We start from the raw sequence: 18,001 nt of genomic DNA on the forward strand, positions 1-18,001 counted from the left end.
ATCTTCCTCACCCAATTATCATCCCCCATCCTCTCCACATGTCCAAACCACCTCAATCTACCTCTCCTCATTACAACACCAATACACTCCAGTCCCATCCTACCTCTCAACTCTTCCATTGTAAACCCAACCCCTCCAGGCCTTGGACGCAGGAACGCACTGCACATCCACCTAATCATTGTCATTTCTGTACGTACAGGAAATCATTTGTCTTGTCGCTCAGTGTAGAGTCACTGATAGACAGAAGGAAGAGGAAGGAAAGAAAGACAGAAGAGGGAGGAAGGAAAGAAGGAAGGAAGAGAGGAAAGGGTAGTCTCCTAAGAGTGGCACTACATTGAGTGAGTGGGTGGCAAGCGCCCCCACTTACTACTATTTATGGTTTTAGAGCTACAATGTTGCATACAATGTACTTTGTCAGTGAAGTTCATTATGTTTGTTTTTGTTTGTCTCTTTTTCTTTGTATTGTGATAACTATTTTGATACAGGGTGCAGTACCAAGTATATACAGTAAATTCATTTTTTGCCAGATGGACAGTCTGAGGGAGGCAGTGAGGACAGCACGAGAGGAAAAGAGGACAGCTGAGGAGGAGCGTGGCCATGCTCATGAGCAGGTTCTTAGCCTCATTAGGGAATGCAATGCTCTTGAGGAACAGGTGGGATTTTCATGGAACTACTTGCAGAATCATTTATTTTGTTTTAGTTGTATTTCATGCTTTTGTCATGCTTTCTGAGTATGGTATACTGTATATGTAATCATAGCTCAGCTTTTTTTTTTTCCTGAATTGATATATGTATAGCTACAGTAGATATCTTAGTCCCAGAGGGGCTTAACCACAAACAAAACACCTCCATGTCACCTTGTCCTTTGCCATCAGGTTGCGCTGCTTCCAACTCTCACCTCCCTCATTCACATACCTCTCCACCCCATTCTTTGACTCCTTTGTTGATCACCCTTTCACCTTCTCCCCTCCACCTCACGATGCATTCTTAGTCATTGTCATGGTCTAGGCATGTAAAATTAGCTTGCTGTCAAAAGAGGGCCTGGTGAATACTGTAGCTGCTAATCCACCCATTATCCATGCCCCCAGAATTCTTGGTTTATGGTATTTATCTTTAGTAGTTAAATAAAAGCTCTGTATGTATAGGAGAGAATACAGAAAACTGAGTAACAACATAGCAGTTATATAAACAAAGATTTCTGCAGGGGAGACAGTTTTGAAACGTGGTCTATGAATGCATGATAAAAGATATCTTATTCTTGAATGGAAGTAACATGATAGTTGAGTACTGAAAGTTGGTGAATTATCTGTCATAATTCTTTAGATGTAGAGTAGCAATGGAAATAGAATACACTGCTTGAGGTTATATTTTAATAATTGAATTACAAAGCAAATTATATCTTTATGAACTTATATGATTTCAAATATCCCTTCTTAGATACACCGGCTGACTAAGGAAAAATGCCGTTTAGAAGAGAAAGTGTCAGCACAACAGGCAGACTTGACAATGGCAAGGTCATCCAAAGAAGGAAAGACTTTGCAGGAAGAGCAGATGGACACATGTAAACAAGAAGTGAAAGCAACGAAGGTAAATTAATATTAATTTTGATACTGTAACACTGGTAGTCACCTAGTTAGAACACTCCAGTCAGAGTGACAACCTTCCATTGGTTTGATCCCCAAAAGATGGTTGGAGGTATTTTTTATCATGTAATACCATCATCATCATAATACCATCAAGGGAAGTACTGTAATTTGGTCATCTGCTTGTATTCACTGGACTGTGGTAGCTAGCCTTGTAGGCTGCCTCTTGTTCTTGCAGTTTGAAAACTGTCCTATGCTAAGCAAAACCTTCTGGAAGTTGCTACAATAGAGTACATTCTAATGCAGTAATACAGTATATTATTGGATTTAAACAGTTAAGGTCACCTCTTTTACTGTGTCTTAATTGGCAGATGGAATACAAGGATGAAGAAGCAACAGGTGCAGTACAGAAAGACCAACAGATACAGCAACCTTGTGGAGAGATGTGTAGAGGTCAGAGGGAAGCCAGTGAGGCACGTAGGTTGTTAATAGAAAAGGATACACAAGCCAAGCTCACACTGTTGAAGATCACAACTCTGCAGAAATCGCTTCAGGATCATCAGAATGAGGTAAAAAACAGCACTTGGAACCGTAATGGCATCTTACGTAAAGTGGAATTGATAGAGAATGCACTAGTCTACCAAGTAGACTATTGCAGAGTTTTGCTGATGTCTGTGAGTGTTGTGCGAGAGTAAATGTAGAAAAGAGTAAAGTGATGGTTATTGAGAGAGAAGGTGACTCCCAGTGTGATGTTACAGTGAAGGAAGAGAGACTGGAATTGGTGAGAGAGTTCAAATACCTGGGTACAGTGATAGAAATGAGAGGAAAATGTGCAAAAGAAGTTGAAAGTAAGTGACAAAGGGAGGGAAAGTAGCGGGTGCAATGGAGGCCTTGATAAGAAACAAAGGCTTGAGTAATGCAGCTGCACAAGGCCTACATGAAGGAGTATGGGTGCCAACTTTAACATAATGGATGTGAGACTATGATGTTGCGTGAAAATGAAAAGTCAAGAGTGAGAGCAGTGGAGATGGGACAGCTGAGGAGTGTACCAGGTATATGGAGTATGGAGAGTGGATAGGATTCAAAATGATGTGAATCGTGAAAGATGCGTAGTGAGGAAGGCTGTGGACACCAGAACTGAGGAGAGTGTACTGGGATGCTATGGACATATGATGAGAGTGGATTACATTAGAGTGGTGAAAAAGATATACCTGAGTGAATCTGAAGGAGGAAGGAGGTGAGGTAGCCCAAGGAGAAGGTGGAGGGATATGGTGGATGAGTGTATGAGGAAGAGAGGTTTGGAAGTCGGTGAGGCTAGGGGACTGACAAAAGATTGAGCTGGCTGGATGAATATTGCAAGGAGAAGCGCATGATCAGGGATTTGGCACCCCTTTTTAACATGACAGCATCCTGACTGACTCTATCAGATGCGATTATGTGAAGCTACAGAATGTGGTGAATGTTTTTGGCATATCAGATAGAGCCAGGATTCCGTAGACTTGAAAGGTGAGTGAATGGAAGCGTGGCTGATTGGACTGGACAGATTTGGGCTCTCTGGACATTTCTACTCCTCACCCTACCCTTGGGTGGGAAAGGAGGTCCTGATGATGATGATGATGATAGAGAATGAATTATCTTTTTATATTTGCCACATACAGGTATTTGCTCTGGCAGTAAGGATCCTACCCACTCCATATATTAGTGAGAATAGAGGTATGATAATGATAATTATGATGTACCCACTTTACCAGGTATCAGTGCTAGAGGAGAGGCTGCAAGACGAACAAACTCAAGGTCAACGCAGAGAGGCTGAGGTGGCAGGGCTGCGAACACAGGTGGCCACCCTTGCTGCCCAGCTGTCACATGCACAAGCTCGATCCTCACACCTTCAGCCCACTGCACAGACAGTTAGTTCAAGTGTTCTTTTGTATAGTTTCATGATTGCATTTTTAATACTTGCATGAGACTGATCTTATATGAGTATTATACTTAATATATTAGCTTTATTCCTTTAGACCAGGCAGAGTGCATTGTCTGTATATATTCTCCTTCTTTTTATATAGTCACTTTCGTTACTTTTATAGGGCTTTACAGATTCATGTAGAGCTTTGAGGCCTAGCTAATTTATGTGTCATGTACCCCTTGGAGCATTTTATGTGAAGTGTATATCACAATTTATAACTTACATCAAAGTTAACCCAGTGCTGAATCCAGTCTTTTTATTTTCACAATTGTCTCAGTTAGAGGCCTTGGAGAATGAGGTGTTGGACTTGAAGGGAGAGCTGGCTGCAAGAGAGGAGCAATTGAAACAGGTAGGATGTGACAGATGTGATCAGTGCTTAGGACTGATTTTTTTTTTGTCCTATCTGCTGTAGATATTGGCTTGCATTCCAGAACATTAAAGATTCTGTAGATCTTTCCATCCATGTGTAGACTGAAAGACAAAGTTTTGAAAATTATCATGGTAATGATTGTGATGTTAATGTCATGGATGATCTATCTATCTATCTATTGCCAGACGCCTCAATCCCGTTTGGGGTGGCCACAAACAAATCGCCTCCAAGTCGCCCTGTCCCCCGCCATTTCACTGCCCTGCTCCCAACTCACACCCCCCTCTCTCATATACCTCTCCACCTCATCCCTCCATCTCATCCTCAGCCTCCCCCTCCCTCTTCCCCCCTCCACCTCACTCACATACACTCTCTTTGTCAGTCTTTCACCCTCCATCATGGATGATGATAAACAAAATGATGCTGATGATGATAAATAAGATGATAATGGCGATGAGAGTACCCTTTTGCTCATACAGGCTGATGAGCGCTGTGACCAGGAGATGAAAAGGACTAATGCCTTGCAGCTGGAGGTGGCCAAGCTCAGCAAGATTCGAGATGATGCACTTCGGCAGGTGGGGAAATGTGATACAGTTTTGTATTTTTAGTTAAATTGTACTCTATTATATTACAATAACCTTATGTATATACATATCCATAACTTGTTTGAAAAACATAGTACTACTATTGGAAGTCAGTACCAACTAGTACTGTGCAGATTGCAGTGGAAGTATTGTAAGGAAGGAGAATTTTGTTTTGACTGATATAACTTGTTTAGGAAGACATTGTAAGAGATCTTAGAAACATGAGGATTCCATCATAGGAAGCATGGCAACATGGAACTGTATTTCATTTTATCTTTTGAGACTAGAAATGTGAAGGATTTCCAGAATTTCTGGTTGCCATCTGAGTGCTTTGGAGTATACTAGAAATTTGTGATAAGACACAACTACCATATTTTGTGTAAGATCCATTGTTGGACATTGTTTAGATATGAAGGTTATGTAGTTGTTGAAACTTTATCAGCATACATCTGCAAGTGCAATTCTGTGCTTTGAGTGAATGAATTCCTAAGAAATGTGTAAATTTGTATGTTTCACATTCTTATGATTTTTAGGGCGACAGTACCTCACTGATGTGCACTAGAAATTATTGATGGATTTTTTACCAAACAGGTGCGATCTTTTCATACTTTGTGTTGAAATGAGTCTTTCATAGATTACTTGTTATTATTCCTGGATTATCACAGCTATTGGGGATTTTTTAAAACTTACCTCTGAAAGCTGTAAATGAGGATTTAGAATGTGTAAATATTCTGCTGATGTCTACCAGTAGCTGGCCATATTTAATTGTCCAAACGTTAATTTTTAAATTTGAAAGCTGGCTGTCAAACGCAAGTGAGGTTAGGTCGGATTAAGTTTGGTTTGGTTAGGTTAGGTTTGGCTAAATCCTTAAGTTTCCCATAGCTTTGAGACGGGATACACTGACGCGTCCAGTCAGAGTGATGGTTAGTAAACAACACGGCCAGTCAGAGAGACTGTTGATAAACATTGCTACAGGTGACTTGCCGTTTTCTTTAATACCCCTCAATAGGTATATTTGGGGGGACATGGAAGGTGTGTGCAAGATATTCACAGAAGAAAGTTGTGCAGCATGTGAGGTGGTGTGTTGGGTGAAGAGAAGATGAAAGGGGGTGCAAGGAACAGCATGGTGGAATGAAGAGGTGAGACAGGCCGTGGCACAAAAGAAGAAAGCATATAATGGGTGGATAAGAAACAGGGGTATGGAAGTAGTTGAGAGACAGAAGAGAGAGTTAGATGTGGGGAGGAAGAGAGAGGTGAAAAGATTAGTAGGAGAGAGTAAGAAGAGAGTGGATGAGGAAGTTGGAAGGAATTTGAGTGTTAAGTGGAGGGAATGTAAGAAAATGTTCTGGAAAGAGGTAAAAAGAGTTAGACAGGAGTTAGTCAGGGGGTGAGATAAAAATGGTATATTACTAGTGGAGAAGGGAGAAAAAGTGAGGAGATGGAGAAAACATTTTAAGGAATTGTTTAACAAACAGAATGAAAGTAATGCAAATATAACTGGCTGGGGAATGTCTGGGAGACGGAGGGATGTTAGAAGAGAGGAAGAAATCAGTAGGGTGGAAGTTGTGGAAGCAATGAAGAAAGTCAAAATGGGGAAAGCCCCAGGAATTGATGGAGCGTGTTGTGAAATGCTGAAGCTTTGGGGAGAGATAATAGTAGAATGGATGTGTAAGATGTGCAGATTGCCCTGGGAGGAAGGTAGAGTCCTGGAGGATTGGAAGTCAGGTATAATAATTCCCATGTACAAAGAAAAAGGGGAAAAAGAAGTGTGTGGTAATTATAGGGGCATTTGCCTTCATAGTGTAATAGGAAAAGTGTATGGAAGGATACTTATTAACAGAGTTAGGGGAATAACAGAGGAATTAGTTGGAGAAGAACAAGGGAGGTTTTAGGAAGGGAAGAGGTTGTGTAGATCAGATATTCACTCCTAGGTCTTTAGTGGAAAAGTTTCTAGAGAAGGGTAAGAAGTTGTGTGCGACCTTCTTGGATTTGGAGAAAGCATATGAGAGGATGGATAGACAAGGATTGTGGAAAGTATTGATAATATATGGAGTAAATGAGAAGTTGGTGAATGCTGTGAAGAGTATGTATGAGGGTGCTAATGGTGAAGTGCGTGTGGATAGTGAACTGAGTGAATTTTTCTATTTGACTGTTGGATTGAAACAGGGATGTTTCAAGTTTGCATAGTGGTTCAATCTGTATATGGATGGGGTTATAAAAGAGATACAAGGTAAGGCAGTGGATGTTGGACCAGCCCTAATGAGAGTGGGGAGTGTTTGGAAACTCCCTATACTGTTGTTTGCAGATGATACTGTGTTGTTAAGTGAAGATGAAGGGGAGCTGCAAGGCTTGGCTGATGAGTTTGGGAGAGTGTGTAAGAAACGGAATCTAAAGGTGAATGTAGGGAAGAGTAAAGGTATGGTCTTTGAAAGAAATGAAGTCAATGAATGTACAGTGAGGTTGGATGATGAGGAAATGGAAAATGTGAGTGTGTTTAAGTACTTGGATAGTGTGATGAGTAAGGATGGAAGTTTAGAGGATGAAGTACTTGAAAGGTACAATAAGGAAGACAGGTTGCTGGTTCTTTGAGAGCAGTGATAAGAAACAGAGATATGAGCATGGAAGTGAAAAAGTTTCTACATGACAGTATTGTGATACCAACTCTAACGTATGGAAGTGAAGCTTGGACCTTCTGGGAGGGACACAAGTCAAGGGTGAGAGCAGTGGAAATTAGTTATTTGAGAGGAGCATGTAGAGTCACATGGAGAGACAGACTGACAAGTGAGGAAATGAAGGAGCATTGTGGTTTGGATGTGGATGTAATAGAAAGTGTTAGGAGTAACATCGAGGTGGTGAGTGAGATGAAGGGAGGAAGAGGGAGGGGAAGGCCAAGGATGAGATGGAGGGATGGGGTGAAGAGGTATATGAGAGAGGGGTGTGTGAACTGGGAGCAGGGCAGTGAAATGGTGAGGGACAGGGTGACATGGACGTGATTTGTTTGTGGCCACCCCTTATGGAATTAAGGCATCTGGCAATAGATAGGTATATTTTGTCCTTTTCCAGTCACTTCTTGCAGTCACATTTGAACAGTTAACTAGGCTATCTTTGTTGCTTATGTACCAAAATTGCTTACCTTGAGATCGTGAGTTTGTTATAATTTAAGTGGAATCACCATGTCCATTTGGTAAAGAATTACCAGTTATTGTAGATAGATTTAGATTTCAAATATTTATGTCTAGGTTGCAGTACTGGAGGCTGCCATGGCAGAAACACAAAAGGGTGTGGAGGACAGCCAGACAATGAAGGTAGTGTGGGAGACGCAGCTTTCCAGCATCAAGGATGAGGTGGCCAGACTTATGTGTGAGACTGGGCAACTCAAGGACTGCAATGTTGCTCTTCATGATCAGGTGAGGGAGAAATAGTGAGAGAAGGAGAAGAGAATGATGACTAAAGGTGGAACGTCTTTGCATAAATTATGGATAAAAAGGAAGGAGAGTTTTGGATACAGCAAATTAACCAGTCTTTTCTCATGCGTGCATTCATTCTTATCAGCATTTCTGATGTTTCCCTGAAACACAGAGGAGAATCATAACCTGTATTCATTTTCACTTTATTTTTTTCTCCATCATTGTCACACGACACTCCTCACATCGCTCTACAGTTGTCTGCCTGCCAGAGTGAGGGAGAGTTGCTGCGAAGCCAATTGAGAGACAGGGACATGCAACTTGAGGACCTTCAGCAGGCACGAGACCTTCTAGCCAAAGATGCTCAGGTAAAGTTCTCAGAGAGAAAAAAAAAAAAATGTTGTGAACCATGAGTATCCCTTGTTGCAAGTGACAGTTCATATTGGGAGACTCAAAACAGAAGATTCAGGGGCTGAGTCATAGGAATATTTAAACAGGAATTATGTGAAAAATATTTAACAGTCTTGTAATTTCTCACCAACTAAGTTGATAAGTTTATGATAGTCAGTCTCTGCAGTCATGGCTATGAATAACAAAAAGTGAAAACTCACTGCGGGTAAATAATACTGATGACTTGGACATAAATCTTGAGGGAGTGAGAACACTTGTATTGCCCCAGCAGGAGCATAGGGACCTGGTATTAGGCTGCTGCTTCTAGACGGTGAGAGGCATTATGAGGGTGATAAACCTGAACCACAGCTAGGAAGTAGATCCTCATGGACGACAACCAGTTGGAGCACCTGAACTCATTTGACCATTGAGTGTTTAAAAACTATATGAGGGCAGTGGAGTTACTACACTACATTAGTATACAGCACAAAAACCACCCTTGATCTCATTGCATGCTTTCAGTAAAGGGAAGAGTACTTAGTGCAACAGGGTAGTAAGAACACAAGAACTGAAATACTGAAAATAAAAACTGAAGAAATCAAGAGGCACTGAATATGTAACTAAGGCATCCCCAGTGATGATGGTATGTTGATGTTAGCCTCTTTAAAATGGTGACAACTTTTTCATTTCATTCTTGCTATTTCTGTAGTTTCATTCAGCTTAGGGAAGAGTTTTCAAAGTAAATCTGTTACATATAACTTAAATCAACCCCTTCAGTACTAGAATTGAAGAAAATTGCCCAGTTTTAGTTAGAACAATAATATATATGTAAAAAAAGATGTCTTTGTAGTGAAAGCTTGATCCCCAGGAAGTTACTGACTTTTACTTATCAAGTAATATCATGAAGAGAAGTAGGTTGGTTATTTATCTTAAAGTCACTGGACCATGGCTGTCTACCCTGGGGGATCGTGCCTACACCTTGAAAGGAGTAAAATAGAACTGGCTTTTATTTACTTATTTATTTTTTTATTTTTCTAATTTAATGCCAGGTGGTGGTGGCAGCAGTACGACAGTGGCTACATGAGCAGAGGCTGACCAACACCAAGTTAGCAGGGAAGCTACATCAACAGAACAAGCAGATACTCCTTCTTAACACAGAAAAGCAGTTAGTACAGGATACAGTTTATCATTGTTATACTTGGCTTTTTTGTTTTATATTCTGTTTGCTATCAACTTCACAGAAAAAAAAAAAAATGAAATTAAAGTGACCTTACTAAATGTATGAAAAAAGTTAAGATATTTTAGAACACGTCCTTGACATACAACAAAGACCATTTGTACTTGTAACATGCATTTGTTTACTCAGGTTCCTAGCAGAGAGGAACACCAGCTTGCAGAGAACCACTCATGATTTGAGTCTCCAGGTTCATGATCTGAGGGCTAGACTTGGCCTCCCACTGTCACCCTCTGCCCCTGAGGTATGACAGAACATGCAGTCACATGTTAAGTTCTTAACACAGGCTTCAGCAACTCACTTTTAGCTGAATAAAATTACTTGACATTAGCAAGAATAGAATACTGGAGTTGTCCCAACCATGAGAGGGTTAATTGTGATAGTACAGTATTAACACCCATGCCTCTGTCTCTTTCATTTTATTTCATCATCAAATCCTGTGTTGTCCCATGAGGAGTGTAGGAGCCCGGGGCTAGGCAAGCTGGTCCTGACGTATAAGAGGAGAGTGACGAGCCTCGTTCATCCCTGAGTGACATTACGTGAGCACTAAACATCAAACACCCCTTGGATATAAACCTGCCCAGGCTCAATCTGATTGGAGCACCTTAATTACCCACTAAACCACCAGGTGCCATAATTTGGTTATATGGTTACCACCCGGTGAAGTAAATGGTTTCCTGGTGTACAGGAATCCGTTTTGCTTGTCACTCAGTGTAGAGTCACCCATAGACAGAAGGAAGAGGAAAGGATGAAGGAAAGAAAGACAGAAGAGGAAGGAAGGAAAGAAGGAGGGAAGAGAGGAAAGGGCAGATGCCCAAGAGCAGCACAACATCAAGTGAGTGGATGGTGAGCACCCTCTTTCACTCAAATATAATCAGCTAATATGAGCTGGCATAAAATAATAAAGAATTTCCTTCTTTCTTTCCTCTTCTGTCTGTCTGTAGGTGACTCTACACTGAGTGACAAGCCAAATAGTTTCTTGTACATCAGAAAGCCATTTACTATGCTGGGTGGTAACTATATAACCAAACTATGGCACCTGGTGGTTTAGTGGGTAATTAAGGTGCTCCAACTGGATTGAGCCTGTGTTGGTTTATATCCAAGAGATGATTGGGGTTTATTGCTCATGCAGTGCCACTCAAGGATGAGTGAAGCTGGCCACTCTCATCTTAAATTTCAGGACCAACTTGCCAAATTCTGGGCTTTTAAGCTCCTCATGGGGCAACACTGGATTAGACAATGCATGCATGCATTTATCTTTGAGAATAGATTCCACATATGGTATGATACCATTCTCTATGCTATACATCCATATGCTCTTATACCATATGTTTTTGTTTTCATTTTTTTAAAAGAAGAGTTGTTAATTGGACGTTAAGCAACAAAAAGTAATGCCATGATATTAACCCACTGCGTGCCAGTGCCGTTTTAAAACAGTCTGACATAATGCCGCGGCCAGTGCCAGTGCTGTTTTAAAATGGTCTAAAATAGAAAACTTCACTGTGACCGCATTTTTCAAGATTCGTGGGTAAAAATTGGCAGGCACGTAAGGTAACTGTTCCTCAACCATCCTCCAGGCTGTCAAGGCCATACACACACTTGCTACCCCCCCTCATGCTCGCTCTGCCTCACTCTGCCTGTGTGCCTCACCCAGTGCTGCACATAGTGAAGGCATTTTGTAAATATTTTCATGTAAGTGTAAGTTGTAAATATTTTCTTGTAAATGTAAGGACTATATAGTGAAGTCAAGTTGTAAATACCTTCTTGTAAGTGGCAGGATTGTACATAATGAAGTCAGGTTGTACCTATCATCAAGTGTAAGATAATGCATTCACAGTGAGAAAGACACGCAAATTGTGATAGATGCTGAAGTAATAAGTGATCAGAAAATTGTACTGAACATTGCTATACCTTCCAGCATAAATACCTGAGTACTGTATACCTTACATAGAATACGGCTTTCTTTCACGTATGTGGTGAGCGTGAGAGCGGCTATACCTGTACACGAGTATGCAGGACTCAATAAAACTCATTTTCAAGCCTCGGTGAGCATTTTAATGGCGAAATTCATTGTTTCCACATCAAAATCTATCATTTTAGCAAAAAAAAAAAAAAAAAAAAATCGAAAAATGGCTGGCACTGGGGCGACCCAGAGGGCTAAAAATTGCCGGCACGCGGCGGGTTAACAGCTCCATATTTTTAGTTAGTGTCATATGACTTGTATATTTTTTTTGCCTTTTTGCAGAAGGTGGAGAAAGTTGGTGGTGTTGTGATGATGGGTGGGAATGTGACATCACCTCGTGTCATGTCTCCTTCACTAAGTATGTCCCCTCGTATCTTCCCAAGCACACCAACTACCTCAGACACTTTTGCACATCTTTTCCCAAGCACCCCAACTTCTGACACCTTTGGCAGCCTTCCAACAACATATGATACCAAGATTGATGATGTCATAAGTGTAAGTGGACTTTGGTTCAGTTGTGGGTAACATTTTCTCATACCTCAGATTGTCAGCTGCTTACCAAGAATACGGTACTTTACAAGTGTCAGGCAGATCCAACTTTGGTAAGGGCAGTTTCTTGTATGTTATTAAGCATAAAGGAGTAAAAGCATCTCACTAGATACTTTTGAGGTGATACACTCACAGACCACTATGAGTACTTTCATGACATGATCAGTATCAGCTCTTAGTCATTTCATTTGAAGTGTCTCCACAACTTCCTCTCCTAAGTAAACTGATTTTCATTTTTACTTTGAAAATATCATTAAAAAATAACAGTAACCAGCTATTTTCTGCTTATTAGACTTTCAAGTGCCAGTTGGAAGGGAGGCATGTGGTACTAATTTTTAGTTTCATTTATGGTAACCAGCTGTAGTTCAGTGGATATACTGTATTCTTTTACAGTACATACATTACATGATATTTGAGGTTTCTACATTATAATCAGCATCAGCTCTTAACTTCTGCATGGCATATTTTTGTAGTATTTGATACAGTAATTTTGAGTTCATTGGAAAAAAAAAAAAAAAAAAAAAGAGCATAGCAGCACAACATGATTTTAATGCAGTATTGGGCCTGACCTGCACAATATAGCCTTCAGTCACAGTTTTAGTTGTTCTAAGGTTAAATACAGTGTCTGGGCAAATGTTTAACTTGTTTTGCTTCATGATGTATATACTGTATATTAAAACATTTGTGTTAGAGGGTTCACTTGTGAAGTGACACCATGCAATTCATTACTTCAATTCAGACTAATTATTATTATTATCTATTATTAGTGTAGTGGTAGCCTGTGTTTAGGGTATCTCTGCATCGAGTGACAAGCCAAATGATTTCCTGTAAACCAGGAAATCATTTACAATGCTGGGTGGTAAAATTATAACCAACCAACACGTATTCCCTACGTGACACAAGTGGGTTGGCGGAGAGTTAGTGCCTCTCTCCGGAAAACAACTAACTAAAAAAAAGAACAAGGAGCCTTGGACCAGGACGGACCAAAAGATGACGACAAAGGACCGTACAAAGGACACGATACGGATGGCAACCTGGAATGTAAGAGGTGCAAATGATGAGGTGAAAGAGAGAGAGATTGTCCAGGTGCTTGAGGGTGCGAAAGTGGATGGATGTGGATTAACTGAAATTAAATGGAGAGGTGAGAGTGTGAGAGAATGGGAGTATGGATGGGGTATATGTGCAGGAGTAGGTGTGAATGAGAGGGCAAATGAAGGAGTGTGTATTGTTGTGAGTAACAGATGGAAGGAGAATATAAGAGAGTATGGATCAGTTGGTTCAAGGATTATGTGGGTAAGACTGAAAGCTGGACTACAAATGTGGGTGATTGTGTGCGTGTATGTGCCAATGCAAGATCATGCAAGCAGAGTGAGAGAAGAGTTCTGGACAGATGTGGAAGTGTGCATGGAAAAGTTTGAAAGGAATGAGAGTGTTTTTGATTGGTGATATGAATGGTAAAGTAGGGAATGTGAAGGTGGATGGAGTAGTTGGTGAGTGGGGTGTGCCTGCTGAGATAGATGAGAATGGCAATGCTTTAGTGGACATTTGTGCGAGGAGGGGGTTGGTGATAGCCAATACCCTTTTCAGGCACAAAATGATCCACAGGTATACATGGCGAGTGATGAGAAGGGTGGATGGCGAACTGAATGAAAGGAAGGCAATGATTGATTATATGTGTGGATGAAAGGATGCAAAGATGTGTAACAGATGCAAGAGCATATAGAGGTTGGGGCAGTGGACTTTCTGACCACCACCAAGTGGTGGTCAGAATCAAAATCCAAGTAAAATGGAGAAACAGAAGAAGGGAAGGACGGGAGGAAGGAGTAGATGTAAGGAGAGTGGAAATGTTCCAAGAGGATGAGAAAAAGGCTGAATATAAGAGAGAAGTGGAGGAACGAGGAACAATTGGGTAAATATCAATTAGAGCGGAAGCGGGACGTGGAAGGTGTGTGCAAGATATTCACAGAGGAAATATGTGCAGCATGTGAGGTGGTGTGTGGGGGGTGCAAGGAACAGCATGGTTGAATGAAGAGGTGAGACAGGCTGTGGCACAAAAGAAAAAAGCATATAATGAATGGATGCAAAATAGGGGCGTGAAAAAAGTTGAGAGACAGAAGAGAGAGAGATATGTAGAAAATAAGAGAGAGGTGAAAAGATTAGTAAGAGAGTAAGAAGAGAGTGGATAAGGAATTTGGAAGGAACCTGTGTCAAGTGGAGGGAATGTAAGAAAATGTTCTGGAAGGAGGTGAAGAGAGTCAGACGGGGTGGCAATGAAGTTAGTAGGGGAGTAAAAGATAAAAATGGTAGATTACTAGTTAAGAAGGGAGAAGAAGTGAACAGATGGAGAGATTACTTTAATGAATTGTTGAGCATAGAGAATGAAAGTAATGCGAGTATAAGTAGCTCGGGGATGGGTGGGCGAAGGAGGGAGGTGAGAAGACAGGAAGAAATCAGTAGGATGGAAGTTGTGGAGGCAGTGAAGAAAGTCAAAATGAGGAAAGCCCCAGGAATTGATGGAGTATGTGGTGAAATGCTGAAGCATGGGGGAGAAATAGTAGTAGAATGGATGTGGAAGATGTGCAGATTGGCCTGGGAGGAAGGTAAAGTCCCCGATGATTGGAAATTAGGTATAATTATTCCCTTATACAAAGGGAATGGGGAAAAAGAAGTGTGTGGTAATCACAGGGGCATTTGTCTTCTTAGCGTAATAGGAAAAGTATACGGTAGGATACTTATTGACAGAGTTAGGGAAATAACAGAGGAATTAGTCGGAGAAGAACAGGGAGGCTTTAGGAAGGGAAGAGGTTGTGTAGATCAGATATTCATTCTTATATCTTTAGTGGAGAAGTTTCTAGAGAAGGGAAAGAAGTTGTATGCAGCCTTCAAGGATTTGGAGAAAGCATATGACAGGGTGGATAGACAAGGATTGTGGAAAGTATTAAGAATATATGGAGTAGATGGGAAGTTGTTGAATGCTGTGAAGAGTATGTATGATGGTGCTAAGGCTGCAGTGTGTGAGGATGGTAAACTGAGTGAGTTTTTCTATTTGAAGGTTGGGTTGAAACAGGGATGTGTCATGTCTCCATGGTTGTTCAATCTGTATATGGATGGGGTTATAAAAGAGATATGAGGTAGGGCAGTGGATGTTGGAGTGGCTTTGATGAGAGAGGGTAGTGTTTGGAAACTCTCTGTACTATTGTTTTCAGATGATACTGTGTTGTTAAGTGAGGACGAAGGGGAGTTGCAAGCTTGGTGGATGAGTTTGGGAGAGTGTGTAAGAAATGGAATTTAAAGGTGAATGTAGGGAAGAGTAAAGTTATGGTCTTTGAGAGAGGTGAAGTCAGTGAAAATACAGTCAGGTTAGATGATGAGGAAATGGAAAATGTGAGTACGTTTAGGTACTTGGGTAGTGTGATGAGTGAGGATGGAAGTTTGGAGGGTGAAGTGCTTGAAAGGGTACAACAAGGAAGTAAGGTTGCTGGTTCCTTGAAGGCAGTGATAAGAAACAGGGAAGTGAGCATGAAAGAGAAAAAGCTGTTACATGACAGCATTGTGATACTATCTCTGACGTATGGAAGTGAAACTTGGACGTTGTTGGAGGGACACAAGTCAAGAATGAGAGCAATGGAAATGAGTTATTTGAGAGGAGCCTGTGGAGTCACATGGAGAGACAGACTGACAAATGAGGATGTGAAGGAGCATTGTGGTGTGGATGTGGATGTGATAGGAAGCATTAGGAGAAACACACTGAGGTGGTTTGGCCATGTGGAGAGGATGGAAAGTGAGGGACTGACAAGAAGAGTGTATGTGAGTGAGGTGGAGGGGGAGAGAGGGAGGGGAAGGCCAAGGATGAGATGAAGGGATGGAGTGGAAAGGTATATGAGAGAGGGGGGTGTGAATTGGGAACGGGGCAGTGAAATGGCGGGGGACAGGGTGACGTGGAGGCGATTTGTTTGTGGCCACCCCCCTATAAGGGATTAAGGTATCTGGCAATAGATAGATAGATAGATCTATCAAATACATTTATGTGATGCTACTGAAAGTGGTGAATGCTTTTGGCATATCAGGTAGAGCCAGGATTCCAGTGGCTTGAATGGTGAGTGAATGGAGGTATGGCCCATTGAACTGGGCAAATCTGGGCTGTCTGGACATTGCTACCCCTCACCCCACCCTAGGTTGGGAAAGGAGGTCTGGTTGATGATGATGATGGTGGTGGTGGTGGTGGTAAGGATGATGATGATTATTATTATTTTACGATTATTATCTTTTTTAATGTCCAGACTTGCTCCTCTGAGGGAAGCTTGGGATGCCAAGTGCCAGGACCTGATTTATCTGGGACTCTTAAGCTAGACCATCTTGCTCAGCTGGCAGACTCGTTACTTGCAGCCTCTCGGTTAGTATCCATCTGTGCAGGTTGACCTTGTTATACCAAGAGATTTGTGATTTCCTTACACAGTACAACCTCCCAAATCCAAACATCTAATTTTCAAAATCTTTCATTCCCCCCCCCCCATTTTTTTTAATGCAATATGGGAGTGTTGCTATCATTTGCTCTCACACAATTAATGCATATTTGAAGATGAAGTTTATTTGTGGACAAGTATAACAATAAATGATATATTACTGGTACACCATCATCCACTCACTTGATGTAATGCTGCCTACTTCTTCCTTAGCCTTTATCATTCTTTTTCTGTGCCTGCCCTACTCTCTTCCTATTTCTCCCATCTTTCCTGTCACTTCTTAATGCTTTTCTTTCCGTTACAGGTGGCTTTACATTGAGTGACAAGCCAAATGGTTTCCTGTAAGCCAAGAAACCATTTACAACGCTGGGTGGTAACCATACAACCAAACCATACGTGCTCCCTACGTGTCAAGTAGGTTGGTGGAGGGTTAGTGCCCCTCCCTGTAAAACAAATAACTCAGAGTCAAATGGCCACCCCATACGGGATTATGGCGTCTGGCAATAGATAGATAGATAGATAGACATGGTAATTCATTGTATTTACTGTTTATGGAACTGTATGCTATTTTTTTACCCAGTTTCCTCATAGTTACCATTAAGATTCCATATTCCAAAATACTCCCCATTTGGAACCGAATGGTTTCCTGTACACCAGGAAACCATTTAGTGTACTATGCTGGGTGATAACCATATACTGTAACCAAATTATGGTACCTTGTGGTTTAATGGGTAATTAAGGTGCTCCAGTTGGATTGAGCTTGTGCAGGTTTATATCCAAGGGGTGGTTGGAGTTAATTGCTCATGTAATTCCACTCAGGGATGAGTGAGGTGGTCACTTTCATCTTAAATGTCAGGACCAACTTGCGCCCTGGGCTCCTATGCTCCTTGTGGGGCAATGCTGGATTTAGATGATGATGATGATGATGATGGTGAGTCTGTACTGTATTGTTATTGTTACTGTATATTGGGTGAAGTGGCATATCAGCGTGAAGAGTATCCCCAAAACACGAAGTTGCAATACTTATACAATTTATTGTAGAAAAAAAAAAAAAAGGCAATACGTAACAAGGGCTTACTTTATTGTATTATTCCTTGCAATTGTATTTGTTAAACATCTGTATAGCTTTGCTCAAGTAATATCATGTAAATTTTGTAATAATGCTAGAGAAACTGATAAGTTAAAAAAATCTAGATGAATTGCGCGACATGCCAAATGGAATGTTAAGGAGAGATCACTGTAAGAGAGAAGATGAATGAGGAACTTGGTAGTACAGGTAATGCCCGTGATTTGCGGCCCTGCCATTTGCAGGTTCGTCCCTTGTAAAAATTTTTTACAGATTGGAATCAATGGGGTAGCATTAGGGCTGATTCACGGCACATTCGTGGCGTCGGTCACTTCCTGTGCTTTCCCGCGCGCCCAGTCCTGTCATCCCCTTACAAAGCCGCCATGGTACCACACCACCTTACTTTTGTCTCACTCTGCCCAGCCACCATCACGA

The 18,001-nt window shown here is 41.2% G+C and overlaps 1 protein-coding gene across 1 annotated transcript in view; it reads left to right on the top strand.

The window, feature by feature from the left end:
* LOC145412089 (uncharacterized) overlaps positions 1–18,001 on the top strand; it is a gene marked incomplete at its 3' end in the record, with an annotated part of 88,186 nt that overhangs the window by 69,054 nt on the left and 1,131 nt on the right. Inside the window, exons 27-38 of the mRNA XM_080282005.1 lie at positions 528–653; positions 1,438–1,587; positions 1,955–2,152; positions 3,335–3,490; positions 3,824–3,895; positions 4,393–4,488; positions 7,737–7,904; positions 8,159–8,269; positions 9,341–9,456; positions 9,658–9,769; positions 11,771–11,983; positions 16,318–16,430. Coding sequence (XP_080138131.1) covers positions 528–653; positions 1,438–1,587; positions 1,955–2,152; positions 3,335–3,490; positions 3,824–3,895; positions 4,393–4,488; positions 7,737–7,904; positions 8,159–8,269; positions 9,341–9,456; positions 9,658–9,769; positions 11,771–11,983; positions 16,318–16,430 — 1,631 coding nt within the window. The remainder of the gene's footprint in view (positions 1–527; positions 654–1,437; positions 1,588–1,954; positions 2,153–3,334; positions 3,491–3,823; positions 3,896–4,392; positions 4,489–7,736; positions 7,905–8,158; positions 8,270–9,340; positions 9,457–9,657; positions 9,770–11,770; positions 11,984–16,317; positions 16,431–18,001) is intronic.

Source organism: Coenobita brevimanus, chromosome 92 (assembly GCF_032717465.1).
Source record: "Coenobita brevimanus isolate Jiangsu-jjx chromosome 92, ASM3271746v2, whole genome shotgun sequence".
In the NCBI taxonomy this organism is placed as follows: Eukaryota; Metazoa; Arthropoda; class Malacostraca; order Decapoda; family Coenobitidae; genus Coenobita; species Coenobita brevimanus.